We start from the raw sequence: 22,389 nt of genomic DNA, 5'->3' as shown, positions 1-22,389 counted from the left end.
CCATTACCTCATCTGTAAAATGGGGATTAAGAGTGTGAGCCCCTCACAGGACAACCTGATTACCTTGTATTTACCCCAGTGCTTAGAACAGTGCTTGGCACATAGTAAATGCTAAACAAATACCATTATTATTATTATTATTATTGTGGCTATCAGAGAATGAAGACAAGAGGAAACAAGTATTTTTTTAGGTGTGAAGGGATGTGGCTTCTTGCATGTCTAGTGAGGAAGGAACTGTCACAAATGCAGCCAAACATATTTCTGGAATTCCTGGACCCTTGCAGTTCCGCAAAGAGGAAAAGAGATCTCCCTCCTATATCCCCCTCAATTCTGTCCCCCCCCCCCACAATGTAGAGTTCCTCTTGGAGGCAAAAAGCCATTGGCTGTGCTCCAGTGAAAGCAAGTAGATTTGTTTTCTTATGTTTCTGAACTGAAGTTCTTAAAGGACATACCTCAGGGGACTTTAGACACTTCAGGGAACTCTGAGCACATGCAATTCTAGTTGTGATAGAAAATAACAAACTAAGGATTTTACTTTGTGTGTAGTTTGATCAAATGGATGTGGAGGGGAGAAATTAAGCATGGAATCATTTTCTCCTTCCACTTCCTTTCAGATCCCATGACTTTCGCTTCCTTTGGTCCATGACCACGATATACCAACTCCTGACAAAGTTTTGGTGAAGGACCTCTTTATGCTCTCTATTGTTCAATGTAAAATTACAACCTTAGAACCCAGCATTTCAGTGTAGGAAGATTAAGATGCATGGCTAGGTGCTCAATGGATGTGCCTTGAAATTTCAGGTTTGAGATGTTTCTAGGTTCCCTGTTGAATAGTAATAATAAGGATGATGATGGTACTTGTTAAGCACTTACTATGGGCCAAGCACTGTTCTAAATGCTGGGGTAGATACAAGGTAAAATCAGGTTGTCCCACGTGGGGCTCACCATCTTAATCCCCATTTTACAAATGAGGTAACTGAAGCCCAGGGAAGTGAAGTAACTTGCCCAAAGTCACACTGCTGGCAAGTGGCAGAACTGGGATTAGAAGCCGTGACCTTTGACTCCCAAGCCTGTGCTCTTTCCACTAAGCCACGCTGCTCTTTGACCTCTCTGTTCTTATATTGAGACTCAATTTGGGATGCAATTTGGGATGCATTTAGATCAATATTCAAGGAACTTGCTGAGACAGCTTCCTCCAGTTGCAGTGATATTGCCTAGAGAGTTAAAAGGCTGGAAAGGGAGCTCTACCTCCATTATCCTTACCAGTGGCTTTACCAGTGAAGGAGGGCACAGAACTATCTGGATTAAGGGAATTCATGCTCATTCACAGGATCAATCCATCAATGGATTTATTGAGTACTTCTGTATGCAGACCACTGTAGTAAGCATTTGAAAGAGAACAGTACAATAGAGTTGGTAGACATGATCTCTGCTCTCAAAGAGCCTATGATCGAGTGAAGGAGCTTACAATCTGGCAGAAGTCATGATTTCCCCCTTCCTGGTGTCTTAGCATCTGCCCAAACCTTCAAAGACCTGAAATGGCTCTTTCTGTAGTCACCTGGTAAATGACCGTGTTGAAAAGTCTGAATGGACAACTCCCCCGCAGTGAGAATAAGTACTCACTGGGCTATGGTTGCTTCCTGAAAAGGATCCAGCTACTTTTCATTTCCTCTGGGAAGCATAAACCAGTCTCTTCTGACAGCCATGAGACTGTAACACATACATTTTCCCTCCAGTTAGGCAGCAGAATGTATTAATGAAGGAGAAAATTACAGTTTTGACAAAGTTGAGTAGGGGATTTTGAGGGCAGGCTCTCACATCTGCTTTGTGAGTCCTAAGACAGATGGGGTCTAGAATGGGAGAGTGGGAGAGAGAAAGAGAGAGAATGTGTTTTAAAGGAAGGGATGAAGGAAGAGCTGAAAGGGTAAGAAGAAATCAAGTCATGCACTGCTCAAAAAAGATGATTTCTGTATGTTTCCTGAGATTTTCCTTGACCACAGACTAAAGTGACCGGTCACAGATACAGAGGCAAATACCAGGAAATACTGAGATTTAATATTCTTTCATCCCAACTGGGCAAGATTGACATGCATACAACCATATCTCAGGATGGTCGAGTGCTTGGCACACCTGGATAAATTTTGCATAAGGTTGTGATGGGAAGTCAACAGTGATACAAATGCTCAAATCCTCAGAAAGTTGGGAGGAAGTTTCCTAAAGAAGGCCAAAGCGTTATTTTCCCACAGAAATTAAAAACCATCCTGGCACAAAGCATTATGCAGGTTCAAAATGCTTTCAACCTGAGAAATATGGAGCTTGGAAACTGAAATTCAGGTGTGATGAGCAAAGCATCTTTAGCCTGGCAAGAAGGTGGACTGAATGGCCTGTTTCATTTTAGTTATCTCTTCATTTAATGACTTGGCCACTGCAAAAAGGAATCCAGAAGTGAAAGAATTCTAAGGGCTTACATTCTACATCCTTACACAGAAGTCCTGTCCTTCTGCCAGAACCCAGGCACGATAAACAAATTGCTGCAGATAAAGGTCCCTTGGAGGAGGAAGTGGAAAAGCTGAAATGGAAAATATGCGACACTTGGATATGTTTGATTAGACATTTGCTTTATCTTATGTACTTTATTGAAAAATATATCTCTAAGCAGATGTCAAAACCTGAATTTAATGGAAAGTGAAAGGAAAGAAGCAAAAAAGAAGTGAGAGAATCCATTTTGATGGATACCAGCCCTAACTTCAACAACACTTAGTGAGGTATTTTCAATTTTTAACTTTTCATACTAAGAAGAAAAGCCCATAACACTCAAATGAAAATATGTTTGGCATGGTTATACTGTATGCCGAATGAGATAAAGAAATCTTTTCAGATGTATGACTGCTCCTAACTGGCTTTCCAATGGGAAGCTTTTTCCTTTGCACCATTTCTCCTGGGACTGGCAGTTTAATTGTGATTGTGATTACTAAAAATGATTGACAACATGGAACATCAACTCTAAAATGTTTTGATTCCCTCAACCTCTGCATCGCAGTTTTAGGATTTCTGCCCAGTAACATAAAGGCAGCTTCTGAATTCTCCTTGGACACCATAGCCGGCGCTAGGCTCTGGGTCTGTAGGTGGGCTGCTTTGGTTTCTGAGGAAGAACATATTCATTCTGGCTATGGAGCTCCAGGGCAACGTACCTAACTCTTGCCTGATTGTGGGCTTCTCCTGGGTATAAACCAGCCTAACAGCCAGGGGTTTAGGGAGGGATGCACAAACTTCACTGGTAAGATGACATTTGGCTTTTGAGCCTCTCCAGAGAGAAAAAGGGCAAGGTACTACTTACTCTACTTTGTGAAGAGCTAGATTTCCCCCAAGTTCTAAACTACTCCATGGATATTATTTTGCTTCATGCTGAGAAGCAGCCTGGCCTGGTGGAAAGAGCATGGGTTTGAGAGTCAGGAGACACTAAGACACTATCCCTACTCCCCCAACTTGCCTGCTGTTTGACCATGAGTGAGTGTGCCTCAATTTCCTGAGATTTTCCCTGACCACAGAAAAATAAAAATAGAGATATCTCCTTCCCTCTTGACTTCTCAGTGGGAGACTCATGTGGGATAGGAACTGTGTCCTGTCTGCTTATATTTTTATCTAACCTGGTGTTCGGAATAGGGCTCCACACACAGCAGATGCTCAACAAATGCCAAATTATCATTGTTATTGTCCTTGTGGAAAACCGAACTCTTCATTCCTGGTGGCCAGGGTATCTTTGTTCAGAAGGGTACCATGGTAGCATTGGCAACACCCTTTCTATTACAAGGGAGTCATTTCATTTGAAATGCGAATAGTTGCTAGGTATCTTGCAGAAACAATATTTACCTAAATTGTCTCCTTATGGTCTTGGCTTTAAAGTACTCAATCAGCTCTCTCCACATAATTGCTCCTTTCCACCTACAACCCAGCCTGCTGCTCTTCTCTCTCTCAGCTCTGACCTCTTATTTTTTGTCCTCTCTCTTGCCTGGAACTCCCTCTTCACATTTGTCAGACCACTTCTTCTCCTAGCCTCAAAGCCCTTCTAAAATCACATCACCTCCAAGAGGCCTTTCCTGACTAATCTCTCATCTCCATACCCTATTTCCCTCCCTACTGCATCAGCTATGCACTTGAGTCCTCACCCTCTAAGCATTTGGGTACTTATTCCCACTCTCACTCTCCCAAACCATCCTTTCATTCATTCGATCATATTTTTTTAGCACTTACTATGTGCAGGGCACTGTACTAAGCACTTGGAAAGTACAATATAGCAATAGAGACAATCTCTGCCCACAATGGGCTCACTTATATTCCTTTATTTATATGCTGTTGCTGCTTCTCCTCAACCTGTAAATTATTTCAATGTCTGTCTCTCCTATGAAGCAGCGTGGCGCAGTGGAAAGAGCACGGGCTTTGGAGTCAGGGCTCATGAGTTCGAATCCCAGCTCTGCCACTTGTCAGCTGTGTGACTGTGGGCAAGTCACTTAACTTCTCTGTGCCTCAGTTCCCTCATCTGTAAAATGGGGATGAAGACTGTGAGCCCCACGTGGGACAACCCGATTCCCCTGTGTCTACCCCAGCGCTTAGAACAGTGCTCTGCACATAGTAAGCGCTTAACAAATACCAACATTATTATTATTATTATTAGATTGTAAACTCCGAGGATAGGGATCATGTCTACTAAATCTATGTTATTCTCCCAAAAGTTTAATTCAGTGCTCTGCACAGGATAGAGGCTCAATAAATACTAGTGATTGCCCACACTGGGAAAACTGAGGGACTATGAATTTGAAATCTGAATCTAGTTGTGAAATGTATTAAAGTATTAAAGCCAGGAGCCATTTTCTTACTAATTTTATTATCTGTGAATTGAATTTTTTTTTTATAAGATCACATAGTTCACTTGGTAAATCACATCCAGAGGAAATTAAATTAGGTGAATGAAAAGCACTCCTTCTTATCTACTTGAGGAAATGGGTGGGATTTTATTGTACCCTCCAAAGCAAACAGTCCAGTGCTCTGCACAGAGTAGGTTCTCGGTGCATACTACTGATTGATTCTTGTGCCCAGGCTAAAATAACCATATTACTACACCTCTACACTGTAAGGTCATTATGGGCAAGGAATGTATCCGTTATATTGTTATACTATACTCTCCCATGTGCTTAGTACAGTGCTCTGCACACAATAAGCACTCAAGAAATATGATTGACTGACTGATCTTTGTTTACCATGGGTACTGTTTTTCATCCAAGATAAAGAATCCCTGGTTTTTTAAAGTTACCGTACATTGAAAAAGTCTCATTGACTTCAAAAAATACACAGAAAAATTGATTTTATTTGCAAAGACTGAGTTTTAATGAGTGGTTTCTTTCATCAGGGACCATATTTGGGGGATGTTTATGGCACACCAACTGATGATGGGGCAGGGAAGAGGAAACAGCTTTATAAAGAGGCAGCACCTGTCCACATGAGATAAATAGCATCTCTATATCACATCTGTCACTTCAGGGCTATCCAAGGGACAAGTCCAACTTGGAAAATGTGAAACTTTTACAGCAGAGCTTCAAAGAAGAAGGAGACAGATTTTGAACACATAACTTAGAGATTGCTGTAAGCATAATAAGAAAAATTAAATTTTCAGAACATTTCAGGGGCCTGCTACATCCATGAATCATCGACTCTGGGAATGGATGAGACCTTGTGAGGTGAGCTAATTTATTCACACTTCGACCACTAGTCCCTCTGCTATTGGAAAGGATAACATTCAAGTCATCCTGGAAAGAAAAGTTTGCCCCCTCCCTTTTGAAGTTCAGAAATAATTGTTTAACGATAGTCATCGTTTCCCAAAGTTGGGTTAAGAACAAGATTGATGGGCAATCAATGGACTTAGAATAAACAGGACATAGATCAAGAGGCCAAATCATGGTTTCTGCACGTTACGCATCAATGCCACAATTTTTAGCACTTGGTCCATGCCTGGGATAAAAACCTTCAAACTCATCATGCGGAGTTTGCAGAAATAAAACAGTTTCGTTATTTAGAAGTGTCTTGGATGATCTCAAATGGCCCCTGAATGTTACAGAATCATTAAAGGTTGGTTAACCTTTGCAGTCTAATTTTGACCTACAAGATGCTTAGTTTAATCATCCCCCCATAGAAAAGGATTGAGTCATTATGAGCCAGCATGTAGCAACAGCCATATTACATTAGATCTTCATTAACCTGAGTTAATAATGGCTTTGAACTAATGAAACCTGTCCCTCCTCCCTCTTCTTTTCCCTCAAATCACAAGCCTCTAGCTATGAAGGCCTGCCTTACATGGGGGAAGAGTTAACCTGCAACACTGAAAAACTGTTTCTCCACTGTGCACCAAATCTGTCCTACCCGCTAGGGCCTGAAATGTCCTGTTTAGATTTGCCATCAAGAATAAAAGGAAAAAAAATAAATTCAGATTAGAATGGCTGTTACAAGTTTTGAAACCCCTAACTACAAAGAGATTATCTCTCTTTATTGCTATATTGTACTTTCCAGGCGATTAGTGTTCTGCACACAGTAAATACTTAATAAATACGATTGAATGAATGAACTTGGGCCCATCAAGGGTCTGAGATTCTTGAATTAGGGATGTGAAGGTGCGTATGAAGATGCCCTATTGCTTCAGTCTCTCTGCAGGCTGCCTTCTTGCGAGCTGGCTGGGGATTGAAATTGAAATTGAAGCTGCAAGTGCTTCTTCCAGAACAAATCTTGTCAATTTCAATCTCTTGTTAACATACAGGAACAGAAGTGGTCTGGTATGGCAAAGAAAGAGAAGAGTGGCGTATCTCTCCCCAGTCCTCCCGGGATACTTTGGACCTTGCTAAGTGATAATGAGCGAAATAATTTAATAACTAATTCGATAACAAGGATGGTGGGCGAGACCTTGCTTATGTAAAAAGCTGCATTGAAGGTAAGGAATCACTTTTCTTTTTTAGCTGTGGAGCCGGGATTTTAAGACTCTGTTAATGGAAAGTTTTTTAAAAAAATTTGTTTTATTGAAGGGTCAAAAGAGAGTAGAAAATATGATTTTTTTTGGGGGGAAACAAATGTTGCATCTTTTGTGTCACAAAACACGGTTGAAAAGCTAGGTGGATAAAGGAGGCGAGTAAGATCATTTAATTGGTGCTTGAAATGGAGCTTTTTCTTTAATTTTGTAAGTGTTCAAAATATGTACAAAACATCAGAAAGTCCATGAGAAAACTAAGGGGAAAAATAATAAGGCACCCTCCTCCTTTCTGTTCCCACTTTACTCTCTGCACTTCCCTGAATTTTCCCATCCACATTGCTCCCTGGACTCAAACAACTTTCAGTCACTCTTAATAAGTCAATCCAAAACCAGGAATAAGCCAAAAATAAAGTGGGTTAGGGTTACGGATTTTTATCAGAGAAACAACTCTTATCTCACAATTGCATGAGAGGGTTTCGTGACCTTGGTGTAGAAATGAACAGACTCAAGAGAGCGAACCGAGAGAGCAGGAAAGGGCGGAAAGTAGCTGCTGCCCGTTCACCCCACGGGGTACGAGTGATGAACAGCCACGAGCCGTCCCGAACCTGGTACCATTATTTGCAAGCATTTCCACGTTTCACTGGGCTGCAACTCTTCCAGTGCGCACCCAAAATCCCATCCAACCCCCTTGCATTGGCTGGAACTCCACCCTGCATTCAGAACCAGTTCTTAGGAGGGTAATGTGACTGACACATCATTACCCAAATTTAACATTGATCTGCCCCAGGAAGGAGATTAAATGGACACAGGATGTCTTGCAGAGTATTAGAAGGAGATAGAATGGAGACAGAATGGTCAATTGTCTAGTACAATATGGGAAGGAGACAGAACAGAGACAGGATGGTAAATACAGAGACAGGATGGTAAATCATCCAGTACAGGTAGACAGCAGAGGACTTTAAAATGGATAATGCATTGTGTGAGTGATCAGTGGAATACATGAATAGACATTCTTCATGGAAGAGAAACAGGTGAGCAGATGAATCCTGGGCTGGCGTTCTAGATAGAATGAGATCTCGAAGTTTGATGCAGGTTCCAAAGAAAGAACTACAGTTCTTAAGTCTAAACTACATCGGTCCACAGAGGAATGCCTCCAAGTTGAAAGACAAATGGTTAAAAAAAATCACAAAAAAATCCACAACTGTTTTGGTAACAGATTCCAAATAATGACCGAGAAGCAACTGAACCAAAATTATGCAAGAGGGCATGTAACAATGAGAAAGAGTGTAGTATGGATTTAGAAGACTCACTAATGTTTGAGAGAATAAATGACCCCCAACCTTAAAACTCAATGCCCCTTAGTCTGGGCATGGGGAAGCAGGAGTGACAACAGGGGAGTACTAAGTTGCTTCAAGACCCCAGGCAGGAAGTTCAGCCTTGACCCCAACCCACCCCCCTTACTTTTTCTTGGGGTTATAGTGTAAATGAGAGAGGAAGATGTAAAGGGAGGAAGGCAAAGAGGTAGAGAAGATGCTTCAAGACTGAGGTACCCAAAGACTTGAATTTCTAGGGCCAGAACTTCTCTTTGAGAGTTCAGGGAGGCCTACTTCAAGTTACAGGCTTAGGAGCCCAGTTGATTTTATTTATGCTTTGGGTTCACATCAGCTCATTGTGGGCAGGGATTGTCTCTTGCTGTATTAGTACAATGCTCTGCACATAGTAAACACTCAATAAATAGGATTGAATGAATGAATGAATGAATGAACTCCAAAAATGCCTGGATCTCACAGGCAGAACCTGAAATGGGCCCTGCTGCAATTGCCTGGGTTGTCCTTTATGGTAGTTTCAGCTAGGGACCATAAATTTTGTTCTAGTTGTGTGATGGAAGAATAGAAAACAAGGAGCGGTGTCTCTCTCAGGTGTTAGGTTTTTCTTCTTTAAAAACTGTGCCATACCTCTCATACTCTTTGCTTAGTTTATATAGGATGCCAGGCCCTTGTGACCCAAATTCTGAAGCGTCAACATAATGAGAAGGAAGAAGTTGAAGGACAGATGAGGTGTGGGAAAGAATCAGAGAACCTCCAGTGATTGCCCATCTACCTCCTCATCAAACAGAAACTCCATACCATTGACTTTAAAGCACTCAATCAGCTCACACCTTTCTACCTTACCTTGTCAATTTCTTACTAAAACCCAATCTGTACATTTCACTTCTCTAATGCCAACTTATTCACTGTACCGTGATCTCATCGATCTCACTGCCGATCTCTTGCCCACATCCTCCCTTTGGCCTGGAACTCCCTTCCCCTCCATAATGACAGACCACATTTTCTTCCTTCTTTACCACATAGTACAGGCCACAGCCTATTGAAAGGTTCTTTAGATATCCCTTAAGAGTAGAAAGCATGCCTTTTATACTGATCTCTGTCAAGCCACCTAGCTGTACATGTTTCATCCCAAACTTTACACGACATCATACTAAGAACTTGAGGTACCTGTTTTTTGTTTCTGCCACATTTTTCAGATCTCTCTTAAAAATTTAGATTGGGCTTTCTGGCAAAGGGCTCCCCTAGCCTGAACTTCAAGATTCATCTCAAAACTCATTAAATTGCTCCTTCCTAGTATCCTAAATAGCTAGCCAGGCACAAAGATAAATCAAAAACCTTTCTTCAGAAAAGATTTCCAGGAGCCCTTGGATAATAGTAAACTAAGCTCTTAGTGAATTAAGCTCTTATTGAGACTGAACAGAATTTGCAAAACTCCATATTGTTATTCTAGGCCAAATTTATTACCCTACAAGCAAAGGAGCAGAAATCATTTTTCATGGGGCTGGCACTTGCACTTTCTGACAGATGAGGAAACACTGCTACTGCTCTCCTGTTTCTATTTACAGAGAAGTTCCAACCACGCAGGAGGGTTCCTCAAGAATAATTTTCTCTTATAAAGCCTCTACTTTTATTGCTAAATGAATCCTTCTATTTACATTTGTTTTTATTCATTCATCAAGACCTCGTAGTGAGTGCAAAACAGGCATTCTACAGAAGAAAGTTGTCTGGGCTGTGTAAACTGGGAAAAGCTACATTTCTTTGGGAGCTTCAGATCACCTGATTATTGTGAGCCCTCTGAGGGACAGGGACCATGTCTAATTCCCTCATGTATATTCTCTCCCAGCACTTAGTACAGTTCTCTGCACCAGGTGACCACTTAATATTGTCAATATTACTAACATGGTTTCATGGTCTAGACTACTGACAAGGTGTAGTTGGTTGAGTTATGTTGACTGTACTCAGTGTGGCCTACTGCTGGGATGGAGAAGGGTCCATGTAGGAGATGGAGTAGATTCAGAGGGGAAGATGAATAATTCTACAAAGGTATTAGTTTGATGCACTCTCTTCAGAAAATTAAGATGCTCACAAAAAGTAAATGCTTGTGAGTGATAATGGTTCTCAAATTATATTTTCTTGCCTCAAACCCAGAAGAAATTTGGCTTATGCAAGGATAAAAAGAGAGAAAATGGAGTGGCCGTGGTCTCATTAAGTGTCAAAATTCAATGACAACAAAGCTATCTTTGAGAATTCTAAGGGGAGGGATGACATTAACCTTTATTCAAATGCTACGACTTGAAATATCCATTTGATGCTGAATAAGAAGGATTTTGAACTGGAGAACCCTACTACTGATTGTGTCAGTAAAATGGAAGAACTGGAATAATTTCTGTTTTCTAACATACTAAGTTTCCTGTCCTCAGGTCAATTTTGTTTGGAAAGGAATTCGATAATATTTAGATAAATTACACTGGTGATAACTCCTATTTACTATATATGCATATCCTAATTAAAGATGACTCAAATAGAATTGTTGACTGTGACTGTTTTGAAAATCTGATGAATCAAAGCATCTAATACTCCTTTTGTCCTGTTTTGGCCGTAATTTTGGAAGGACTGTAACACTGCTTGTTTCACTCTCAACTACACTATAGAAGAGTGCATTACTTTCCCATTACTTTCTGGATTTTCTTGGGTTAAAAAAATAGAGGAACAATACTGAGGCAGCTAATCTAGAGAGTGTTTTATCACCAAGAGCTTGTAGTATGTCCTGAGATTTGACAGTCTTACTGGACCTTTTTGAGAATTAGTAGCAGTTCACACAAATATACAGCAAACACATAGCATTTGCTTTAAAACTGGTGGCTAGATTTAGTCACATTTACCCCTTGTGTTTGGACTAGAAAATTTTAAACTTGAAGGAGAGCAAACTTCTCACCTTGGGCCACCCTGGCCCACCAAATCTCCCTACAGCCAATTAAGTAGAAACTCTGTCATTTCATGTTTTCTCTTCCTACAGTTTTATCACCTGTCAGCACTTCCCCTTTCATTTAACTGGGAATATTGTTCAAGGTGTTGAGCATCTCTTTATTAACTGTGTTAACAGGTAAAGGGGAAAAAAAGCCAAGAACGGCGAGTCTGAGTTCTTCATATAAATTCATGTACAACTGCAACTGTGTGCCTTAAAGGATTAATTTCACAAGCTTTAAATTGCAGTTTAATTTGAAAACTAATTCAGCCCCATAATTGGCTTTCTGCTCAAATCACTGAGGCTAAAGATTTAAATTCTTAATATTCAGATGACTTTCAAGTATCTGGCCCCATCTGTGCATTAGTCCATGGTATTAATCTCTCAAGGGGATCTCTACTGGCATAGAAATAAAATAAATAAATAAACGGGCCCACTAATAGAATAATCTATTTAGGAAAAAAACCCTGTGTTATATGGATGAGAGTTTCTCTAACTTCATTTGCAGCGTGTAGATTTCACTCCCAGCTATTTAATTTTTTTAAATGACATCAATTTCAAAATTCATAATGTAGCAGCTAATAGTTGCATAGGGTTAGGGAAGGCAGTGAATTTTAATTACCACATTTTTAACTTAAGAAGTATCAATAATGATGTTTCTTTTCTTGGGAGGTTTGTCTCTGATGCTGAAAAATTTGTTAGTGTTTTTCAATCCAAGGTTGGGGGCAAAATTGCTTCTGATCCTTAGTTGGGAAACACCACCAAAAATAAAAGGAAAAAGGCCATCTGCTCGGTGGCGTGGGTCTGCTATTGAAAAGCCTTCTGCAACTTCCCTCTGGGACTCTGCAAGTTGGTGTTCAGGGAACCATAAACTTCAGAAGCTCAAAGTGTTGGCTTGCAGGGAGGCAAAAGAGTCGACAATTTTGGGGAACCAATAGGGGTAAAGGGAAAGGATGGAAAGCTCAGAAGTTCGCTTGGTGTTGTACCTTTAAAGGATAAGGGGCATTTGAGGTCCCCAACCATATAATGTATCCCAGAAGGAAAACGGTGGAGTAATCCAGCTCTGTCTATGTGCAACAGGAAAGTTCTCCAGGTTGAGAGAGAACTTTGCTGATTAAGGCAGTTGGGGGCATGGGGAATTTCAGTTTAGGCTTCCAGCTGCATTTTTTAAACTTAGCTGTGCTCTTGGTGGTGGAGACAAAGTTCAAAGAAGCAGAACATTATTTGTAGGGAGTAAAGTATGGCCTTTTAAGATACACTTTCAAACAGTGGCATGTTAGACCGAAAAAGTCAGCAAATAAAAAGAAAGCGCTTGTTCTGTGAGAAACAATATGGTACAAGGTTAGGGTTGTCTAGAGCCTTTTACATTTTTCTGTTTGAAGATCTCACCAAATCCCTCACATTAAAAGCATTAGGTTCCATACGGACAAAACTATTCCCTAAACTGGATCTAGGAAAATGTTATTTTAGAGATCAAAACAGAGATAGAGATGTGAAGAACTGCAGTGTGGGACTTGGGCTAAAGCTGAAGTCCAAAATGCATCTTAGAGGAACCATTTATCTAAATTTCAGGAGGCTTATTTGACTCATCCTGTTCATTCTTTTGTCAAGGAGCCAAAGTTGACAAAGATACAGGAAGGATTGTGGGAGGAAGGGTATCTTGGCATAGCTGAGGGAAGGTTGGTTTATTCTGAAGTAATGTGAATACACCTTCAAACCCTCTGGGATAAGTATACCATGGTGAAGGCACAGCCCAATGAATAGCCCCAAAGAGGTTCTTAAGACCTTCATATACTCTAGTTCCTGTTCACTGGTTTAGGAACAGACCTGGGGATTCACAATCCAGGTCATACTGCATCCAATAAATGATCTCTTGACTTCAGTAATGAATGACAGTGCCACCAAAGGAACAGTGTGTTATAGTTGCCCTATCTATCCCCATGGTTAGGAAGATACTATCCAGTTTCTAAGTCCCAAACCCTTCCCTCAATAATCCACTATTTAATCAATCGATGGTATTTACTGAACGCTTACTCTATGCAGAGCACTATTCTAAGTGCTTGGGAGAGTACAATACAAGAGAAATTAGCAGACATGTTCCCTGCCCATAATGAGTTTACAGTCTCTGTTTCCATTTTTCCCCTTGGCAAAATGGGGAAGTGCTCAAGATTGGGAATCAGGAGATCTGGGTTCTCACCCCAGCTAAGCCACACTGGCCTGTTCGATGGCCTTGGGCAATTAAATCGAATAGAAGATTTGGCTTCAAAGCTCTCCATCACCTGACCCCCCTCCTACCTCACCTCCCTTCTTTCCTCCTTCAGCCCACCCCGTTCACTCCACTTTTCTGCCACTAACCTCCTCACGGTGCCTCATTCTCTCCTGTCCAGCCATCAACCCCTGGCCCACGTCTTACCACTGACCTGGAATGTCCTCCCTCCTCACTCCCACCAAACTAAGCCTTTTCACCTCTTCAAAGCCCTACTGAGAGCTCCCCTCCTCCAGGCTTTCCCAGACTAAGCCCTCCCTTTCCCTCAATCCCTCCTCATTGCCCGTACTCCCTCCCTCTGCTCTACCCCCTCCCCCTCCCCACAGCACTTGTGCATATTTGTATATATTTATTACTCTATTTTATTAATGATGTGTCTATATCTATGATTCTATTTATCTTGATGGTATTGATGCCTGACTACTTGTTTTGTTTTGTTGTCTTTCTCCCCCTTTTAAACTGTGAGCCCATTGTTGGGCAGGGATTGTCTCTATCTGTTGCTGAATTGTACATTCCAAGCGCTTAGTACAGTGCTCTGCACACAGTAAGTGCTCAATAAATATGATTGAATGAATCGACTTCTCTATGCCTCAATTTCCTCATCTGTAAATTACGGATAACCTGGCTCGCCTTCCCTCTAGATTGTAAACCAGGAGGGGCTGTGTTTAATTTGCTTATTTTGTACCTGCTCCAGGATTTAGCACAGTGCTTAATAATACAATGAATAAATGATCAATCTATGCCTAGAGTAATAATAATAATGTTGGTATTTGTTAAGCGCTTACTATGTGCCGAGCACTGTTCTAAGCGTTGGGGTAGACATAGGGGAATCAGGTTGTCCCACGTGGGGCTCACAGTCTTAATCCCCATTTTACAGATGAGGGAACTGAGGCACAGAGAAGTTAAGTGACTTGCCCACAGTCACACAGCCGACAAGTGGCAGAGCTGGGATTCGAACTCATGAGCCCTGACTCCAAAGCCCGTGCTCTTTCCACTGAGCCACGCTGCTAGAGCTTCCTCTGGTGAGTGGTGAACACTGTAGATTCTGAAGTAGCATTGTAGGTTGAATTTTATTAAGAGGTATGAAAGAGAAGACAAATAAGAGGGAAAAGGATTTGTTAGAGGAAAGCTGACAAGTTTTCAAAGTATCCACATTAGTATTCCAAATTTCAGTTCAAGAAGAGCGGCCATGATGAATTCACCTTTCCTCTACTCCTGTGAAGAAACCCCTCAAACACAAGCAAATTATGCATCACCTCTCCACAGATATTCCTGGAAAATGGGACAAGGCAATGGAATAATTGAATATCTTGTATTTATATGGGAAATCTGAAAACTTTTCTCTGGACGGAAGCCAGTCGGCAAAGAGACCTTTGGGTGAACCCCTAGTCTGAAGTTAACACAAATGTATCTTTATGCCTAATTGTCTAAATTTTATTATTTAAAATATAGAACTTTATAATGCTAAATCAATATTTAATATACTTTCGTGTTTGTTTTCTGAAGGGCTATACATCTTAAACCTTTCATTAGCCCATCAGTCTGAGGAATACTGATTCATTCTGGCTACATTCTTCCTCATTCCACTAAGACTCAGTGTAATACCCTTTTATTACCATAATTTACTGATGGAACAGAGGAAATTACAATAGTAAAAGCATTTACCAGGCTTGGAGATTTTCTTGCTCAATTAATTGTATCTGCATCTTACACTGGCTAGATTTTCTCTATTCTGAACAGGGTTTAGTGAGGGAGAGTAGGGGTTGGGTAAATTGAGGAACCGAGCAATTTGATCCTGCTACTTTCATGATTCTAAAGAGAACTTAATTTCTAAATCTCCAAGGATGTTTCGAAAGGGAGAAGCCATTTCAGATAAATATAAAATTTTTAAAGAATAGTGATTAACTGGGAAAAAGAAGGAACATTACTTCTGAATAAGCAGTCCTATTTTCCTCTTTACAAAGCAGGTTGTACTGCATTCAAACCACTGGCATATCTGACATGTGAGCACTTCGTAGTCCAAAGGAGCCTTATTCTGATTTTATGGCTTAAAAGCTTATCTGGATTTCAGGCAAGGACATGCTACAATTTGTTGCTTTGTCAACCTAATGAGCAACTGTAGTTAAACATTTGGGAAGACTTTCCATATTGATCTGCTTTAGGTTAGGATGCAAGATGTTTGATTTGTTATGGAAATGTCACAAAAGTAATGGCTTGCTTCAAACTTTCAGCGTGGATCCCAACATGTTGTCTTTTGGGAGTCTGTTGCTGACTTCAGCATTAAACCAGAAACCATTAGCTCACAACTCTTTTAAAAGAGACAGCTATTAGAGAGAATCACTCATTTTCTCTGGCTGGACTTGATTTTTTCCTCACTGCCCCAGAGGAAAACCAAGAAGAAAGTAATGAAAGGTTCTCAAGAAATAACGTCACATATTGTCCCTTACCACACCACCATGCTGGCCCATTCCTCACAATCCTGAAAGACAATCAATTGAGAATGCAATTCACCTTGTTGAAAATAGTAGCCCCTGGAGACGGTTCTATGACAACTACCTCAGGCAGTGGAGAAGTCATGATAAATGTTTGCTGACACTGGCTAAGAGTCAGGTGGCATTAACTCATTCCCAAGAAAATCTAGTGAAGTAGCATTTCTCTGGGACACCAGGGTTGTAAGTGGAGTCTCCCTGTTTTGGCATGTCAAACCAGGGGTGTGGACTTGTCATTACCCATTCTGGGGGAAAATATGGGCAGGCTCCTAGAGAGGTGACACTTGAAGCAAAATGAAAGGCCTAGGTAAATAGAGTCCTGGGGTGTGGACACAGATATACACACAAACACAGATGCACATGATCAGGGAAGTGAGTACTTGGCCCTACATACATTGGGTAGTACTTGGCCCTACATACATTGGCATACATTGGGTACGGAGTAGAACTCAGACTCGTACAGGGTCACTGAATGCTCAAAGTAGTCAGGGCTTTGCTAGGAGCCTGCAGGGTTAAACACCCAGTACCACTTCCCCATCTACTGAACAATTTTATTGATCCTCAAAAATGGACTGTTCTTCTCTCCAAATATATCTATCCTCAATGTAGGGTCAATTCGCTCACTGATAAACTCACTTATTGCCACAGCTTCACCATCAGTGTCATTTACGTGTTCTGATCTTTGCCTAAGAGGCCAAAGTTAGATAAAAAGGTCTTGCATTCACCTTGGGCTACCCAGTGACTGAACTGAACAATTTTAGGGAAAAAAAATCAAGTTTGAATGGAATAGTTTGGATGATATCTTAAAAAGTTCACCCAGGTATTGTCCAGCCTTTTCTTTCTGTTTTAGAAGTTGTAATATTTGGAAATGAAATTAACAATCTATCCATGAGGTCTAAGAAATACCAAATGGCCTGGTAATCATTTTAAAATATAATTTTTAAAAATCCTAAACTAGGATATGTATTTTAGATTGGAGAACTGCTAAGTCTTTGCCCCTGTGCTTCCAGAGGGTCATATTAGGTGTGGCCAGGCAAAAATGTGGGATTTCTAATTGATCAGACACACTGTTAATCAGTAGTCAGGGTCATTGTACAGTTTCACGTTTTCAATAGCTTCTCCTACCTCCATCAATTGATCATATTTATTGAGCACTTACTGTGTGCAGAGCACTGTTATAAGGGCTTGGGATAGTACAATATAAGGTGAAAGAAATTGGTTCAAGAAAGGATATCTGAAGAAGGAAGAGCCCCTCCTGCAGTACCTGGTTTAGAGCCCTCGTCGACGGATCCATTGTAGACTTGATTAATAAACTCTGGCCTGTTATCATTCATATCAATCACGTAGATGTAGAGATCAATAGGGTTTTCCACCTTATTTCCATTCATGTCGACTGCATGAGCTCTGAGCTACAAGAAACAAACACAAAACAATGCCAAAGCATGATCAGAAGAACACATTTGGGCCAAACCCTGTGATGCAATATGGCCTACTGGAAAGCACGAGGAGATTCAATGCCTGTTCTCACTTGCACTGTACTAAGCACTGGGGTAGATACAAGGTAAATTGGGTTGGACACAGTCCCTGTCCCACATGGGACTTACAGTATTAATTCCCGTTTTACAGATGAGGTAACTAAAGCACAGAGAAGTTAAGTGATTTGCCCAAGGTCACACAGAAGACTAGTGGCAGAGCTGGGATTAGAACCCAGTTTCTTCTGTCTGCCAGACCCGTGTTCTATCCACTAGGCTATGTTCCTCTGTGAGCACCACATGTGCCAGGGACCGAGTCCGATCCGATTATGTTGTGTCTACTCTAGTACAGTGCTTTGTACAAAGTGTATAACAATCAATCAATTAATATTTATTATACATACTCTGTACAGAGCACTGTACTAAGTGCTTAGCAGGGGATAATATAAAAGAGTTGATAGACATGTTCCCTTATCCACAGTGAGCTTTCAGTCTAGAGGGGGAGACAGGCAATAACATAAATAAATGCTTTATAGATATATACCTCAGCTGTGGGCTGAGGGTGGGTGAATATAAAACAATATTAATGATAAAAAAGGAAAATATACTTTAGTAAACTGAAGACATCAATGAAGGATGAAAAAACTGGCTAGCAATATGGCCTTAGTTAAAAAAAACAACACAACTTTGAAAAGTTAACTTGCAGAATAAATACTGAGCTAGGTTAAAAACAAAACCAAGAGCAGGAACAACAAAGGGAACTACTGATTTTTTGTTATTCTTCTGATGGTATCAGCATTTTATATCACACACAATGTCTTCTGTAATTCCCCAGGAAATCTCGAAGTTCAAAGCAGACTATTCCCAAACTGGGATCAGGTCAGGCAACCATAAGAAGATGCAATCCCAAATGAGCAGTTCTGAAAGATGAAATTCCTCTGCTCCAGAAATGTTAGTGCGAGGTCATAACAGACCTAAGGTGGGATCTTTGATATGCTGAAGGCTGAAATGTGTGTTTGCCCCTGGAGCTAAGTATTCCCATCAAAGGATCTGCTGGGAATAGGAACATTGTCTTACATTGTGTGCGTGCGTTTGTGTGTGTCTTACTCTTGGTGGGGCAGATTACCTCAAACAGCAGTGTCTAAATTATGGGATTTTCACTTAAAATAGCTCTTCAGTTGTATCCTCCTGAAGAATGAATTTTTGCAAAATGTGAAGGACAAAGGTCTAAATCCTTCAAAAAGCCTACACCTTATAATATAAAAACAAAATCATGTGAGAAGCAGTCCTGGACAACCAGCAGCAAGGAAGGAAAAGTTCCTTTATGAGGCCAGGAGGCTTCCCGAATTGCACAGGTTGGTCCAAAATATACAGTTCTACTCTTCCTCTAAGTCATTTAATCCTGGATACAAGGCGAAAATGGGAACTCTGTGCAAAGCTTCAGGCATCGGTAACAAGTGATGATTCCTTCTCCTTCCCCTCAAGAAACACACAGCCCCAACATCATCTTCTTGGACTTAGCACTGCAGCAACTCACAAATCAGAACAGTCTTTGAGACAGGAGAAAGGGGACTTGGAAGCAAACAGTCTCTTGAGAAGGGATGCTTCAGTGGGAAGATGGGGCTAAGTGAGTTCTTCCTATTACCCAACCTATTAGTAATGTAACCCACCTCACAATTGCCTTGGATGAAACTGTGAGTGAGGGGATTTAGTCTTAATGATGGCTGAGCCAAAAAAAAAAAAGTGGAAGTGTTAATTGTATTTATATTGGGTTCCCTGTTTTGGTTTAGTGCAGACAACAATGAATAGAATTTTACCCCTTAATTTGCGTTTTTAAGAAGAAATCCAGGCTTACTTGACAACAAAAGAATAAACTGTGTTGTGTAACAAGCCAAATTAACACTGATTCCTGAGGAAATTGTAAACTACCACGCAATGTGTGATTGTGCAAAAATTTAAATCAGGTTTAACTACCATTTAAAAGAAATCCTAAAATCCTGCAATGTTACTGTAAAGCCTATCGTTCAAATTTCATGATTCCTAATCATTTTAGGATCTGCACCACGTCCTTGTGAATAAATTGCTTTGATGGGTGCCAGGCAGGTGATCCTTCATCATGTCAGATATAAGCCATTCAATAACTTTCCAGGTCAAAGGTTGGCATGCCTTTGAAAAACAAGTAACTTGGAGTTAAAATTAAAGTTATTATCTTCAAACTAAAACAGCACTGCTGCTTCTTTCTGTATCTTTGGGAGACAGAAATGGTTTCATTCAGAGATAAAGCAGAATGCAAAGCTGATGTCTTTCAGCTTTAGATCTGTCTGCCCATCCCCCCAAGAGTTTTAATTACATTTGATAGCTCTTTGAAAAAGCCAGGAGTCAGTAATTCCTTAGTAAATCTCTATCAGTTTGCCCCATGTATTCAGTACGGTCATATGCGGTGGGTTCCATTGGAGGAAAAAAAGCCAATAACGCAGATAGTCCTAAGCTTACCACCCTGCATATTCTGGTTTGTGATGCTCAGAAATTAAAGGCCCGATTGCTTTGAATAGGGAATTATTATCTTTGGATTGAAGATAATTTTTATAAATATGAATATCTGAAAGTGGTTTTGTATTCAGAAAGAGTGGGCTTTATGATGAGTGCCTTCAATGGCTAAAACAAGTTAGCCTCTCTTTTTGGATCCCCATCCAAGCCCTACCTACTTTAAGTGTGTGTAGTCCAGCTCTGCCTACATCTGCATTTCTCCCTCCCTGTCCTGTATGTATGTATGTATACATTTACGTGTGTGTGCGTTTTCTTTTGCCTTGCAAATGCAGGGTACCACTATCATCCTATTTGAAGACACATTTGCGTACTTATGAACATAATTACTTTTAATTAATCATTTTTTCACCTACCATAGAACTATATCGCTGTATATTATACCTATATATGTACTGTTATATATACATATGTATATATATGTATATGTAAACATCTTACATAAAAATTTCAGGGAGTTCTGAATGATAATAGGTAACTGCAAAGGGTTCAGGGGAACAACGATAGCCAGCTGAGCAATGAGAGCTGAAGCAGAGTTCAGAGCTGAAGGAGGAAAGATGGTTAGAAGGGGCTGCTTGTGTCACAGAGTATTGGGATGAGAACCTGGAGTAGACTGAGAGAGAGAGAGGCTGGACCAGGTTGGACGGAGGACCGGGTATCGAGTCTCCAAATCTGAGCATTCTGCATGGGTCAGCTCCCCCAGCTTCCTTCCTGGTGATGATATCCTCCCCTCACCTCACCCTCTGTTCAGTGGAGCTATTACTACTGTCCTAGCCCTTGAAGTGTCTGTGCTTAGCCCTCAGACAGTTCATCTCGGAAGATATCCTGCCTGCAAGAAAATCAGTGAAATTCACAGAAGTTAAAAAGATTAAATAATTTTCATGGAAAATACAAATGCATTAATGTGTCAGTGCAGTGTTGTCTTCTGTTGTTCTGTAGTTAAATGAGCAGGAGAAGGGCTTAGGATGCCGACTCTGCAGTGTATGTGTCTGTTTCTGAGGCGATCCAATCCCCTCACAATCTGCATGGGCCTCTCTCTAGGGAGTGCTGTGCTATTCAAATATGGTGGAGTAGAGGGCATAGGTGGCACCTCTGACAGACCAAAATAGTAGATTGCTCTAGGTGAAACCAGGTCACCACCTGCTCAGGCTGCTTTCACCACTGGTTGATTGACTAATGGGTATGACCTCTTTGGGCCTTTTTGTTCCTCCCTCTAAAATGTACACAACAAGTGATTTTTATATCAAGAGTGTACTGCACATTAACCTCTGAGGAACTGTTAGCTACTCCTTTTTTGGAATTCTTTAAGTAGAAATTAAACAAACATCTGTATGGGGCAATTAAGGGGCAATTCTTTCTGGAGCCAGTGGGATAGATGATATGGCCTCTAGAGGACCTCCTTCTCCCCAAATATATTAGGCTTAAAGTCATAGGGCATATGAGATATTCATTTCATTTCACATGGCGGGTCTGTGGATCATTGGTTTAGCAAATATTCAGAAGTCTTTCAGGAGTGGGATTTTTGTGGTCCACAGTGGTGAAAATAGTCTCAGTCACATGTTATGGGAAGAATAAACTAATCATTGGAAAAATGTTTGCAACAGGAAAGCCACGGTAGGATTCTTTTGTAGATCTTCAGACATAGCTATCTTGGCACTCAATGTATGTAAATTCCATTGCTGTGAGGAACTGAAGAAGGGGTTGCCAGTAGCAATGCCAGTTAGGATTGAGATTTCAAGAAGGATAAATCTGCTTCATTTGGAAAGGGGGCAATTCTGGATTAAGTCCTACTAATGGATTTGAAAAAAACAAAACCCTGAGAAATATTTACCAGAAAGATAACCCAGACTCTCAGAATCCTTTATCTGCCAACAGAGTGAACACTGAACTTCATAATGGGTATTTATTTTATTCTACTCTAATACCTTTTAATGAAAGACCTTTGAGAAATGACAATTGTTCGCTTGCATGGAATTCCATGGAATGGCTGTTCAGATGAATAGTGATGCAAAATTGTAAGGAGGTGTTATACTGGCTTGGATAAAGAAGAGAACTGAATTCTGAAGCTTGTGTTAAAACACTGACTTCAGTGTTAATATGAAGAGTGAGAAACAGTCAAATGGCCCACCAAAATCTAATCTATTTGAAAACATACTCTTTTAAATTTAAATGCTTGAGAAGCACTTGAGAAATAGTGTGGTGTAGTGGATAGAGCACAGGCCTGTGTTTCAGAAGGACTTGGGTTCTAAACCTGGCTCTGCCACTTGTTTTCTGTGTGACCTTGGGCAAGTCACTTCACTTCTCTGTGCCTCAATT

The 22,389-nt window shown here is 40.7% G+C and overlaps 1 protein-coding gene across 2 annotated transcripts in view; it reads right to left on the bottom strand.

Moving 5' to 3' along the window:
• The window catches only part of CDH4 (cadherin 4), a 678,282-nt gene that overhangs the window by 120,485 nt on the left and 535,408 nt on the right, over positions 1-22,389 (bottom strand). For both annotated transcript variants that reach the window (XM_029071066.2, XM_029071067.2), the window contains one exon: positions 17,322-17,466. In XM_029071066.2, coding sequence (XP_028926899.1) covers positions 17,322-17,466 — 145 coding nt within the window. The remainder of the gene's footprint in view (positions 1-17,321; positions 17,467-22,389) is intronic.

Source organism: Ornithorhynchus anatinus, chromosome 8, assembly GCF_004115215.2.
Source record: "Ornithorhynchus anatinus isolate Pmale09 chromosome 8, mOrnAna1.pri.v4, whole genome shotgun sequence".
Lineage (NCBI taxonomy): Eukaryota > Metazoa > Chordata > Mammalia > Monotremata > Ornithorhynchidae > Ornithorhynchus > Ornithorhynchus anatinus.
The sequence above is the reverse complement of the archived record's forward strand: the minus strand, read 5'-3'. Positions and strand labels throughout refer to the sequence as shown.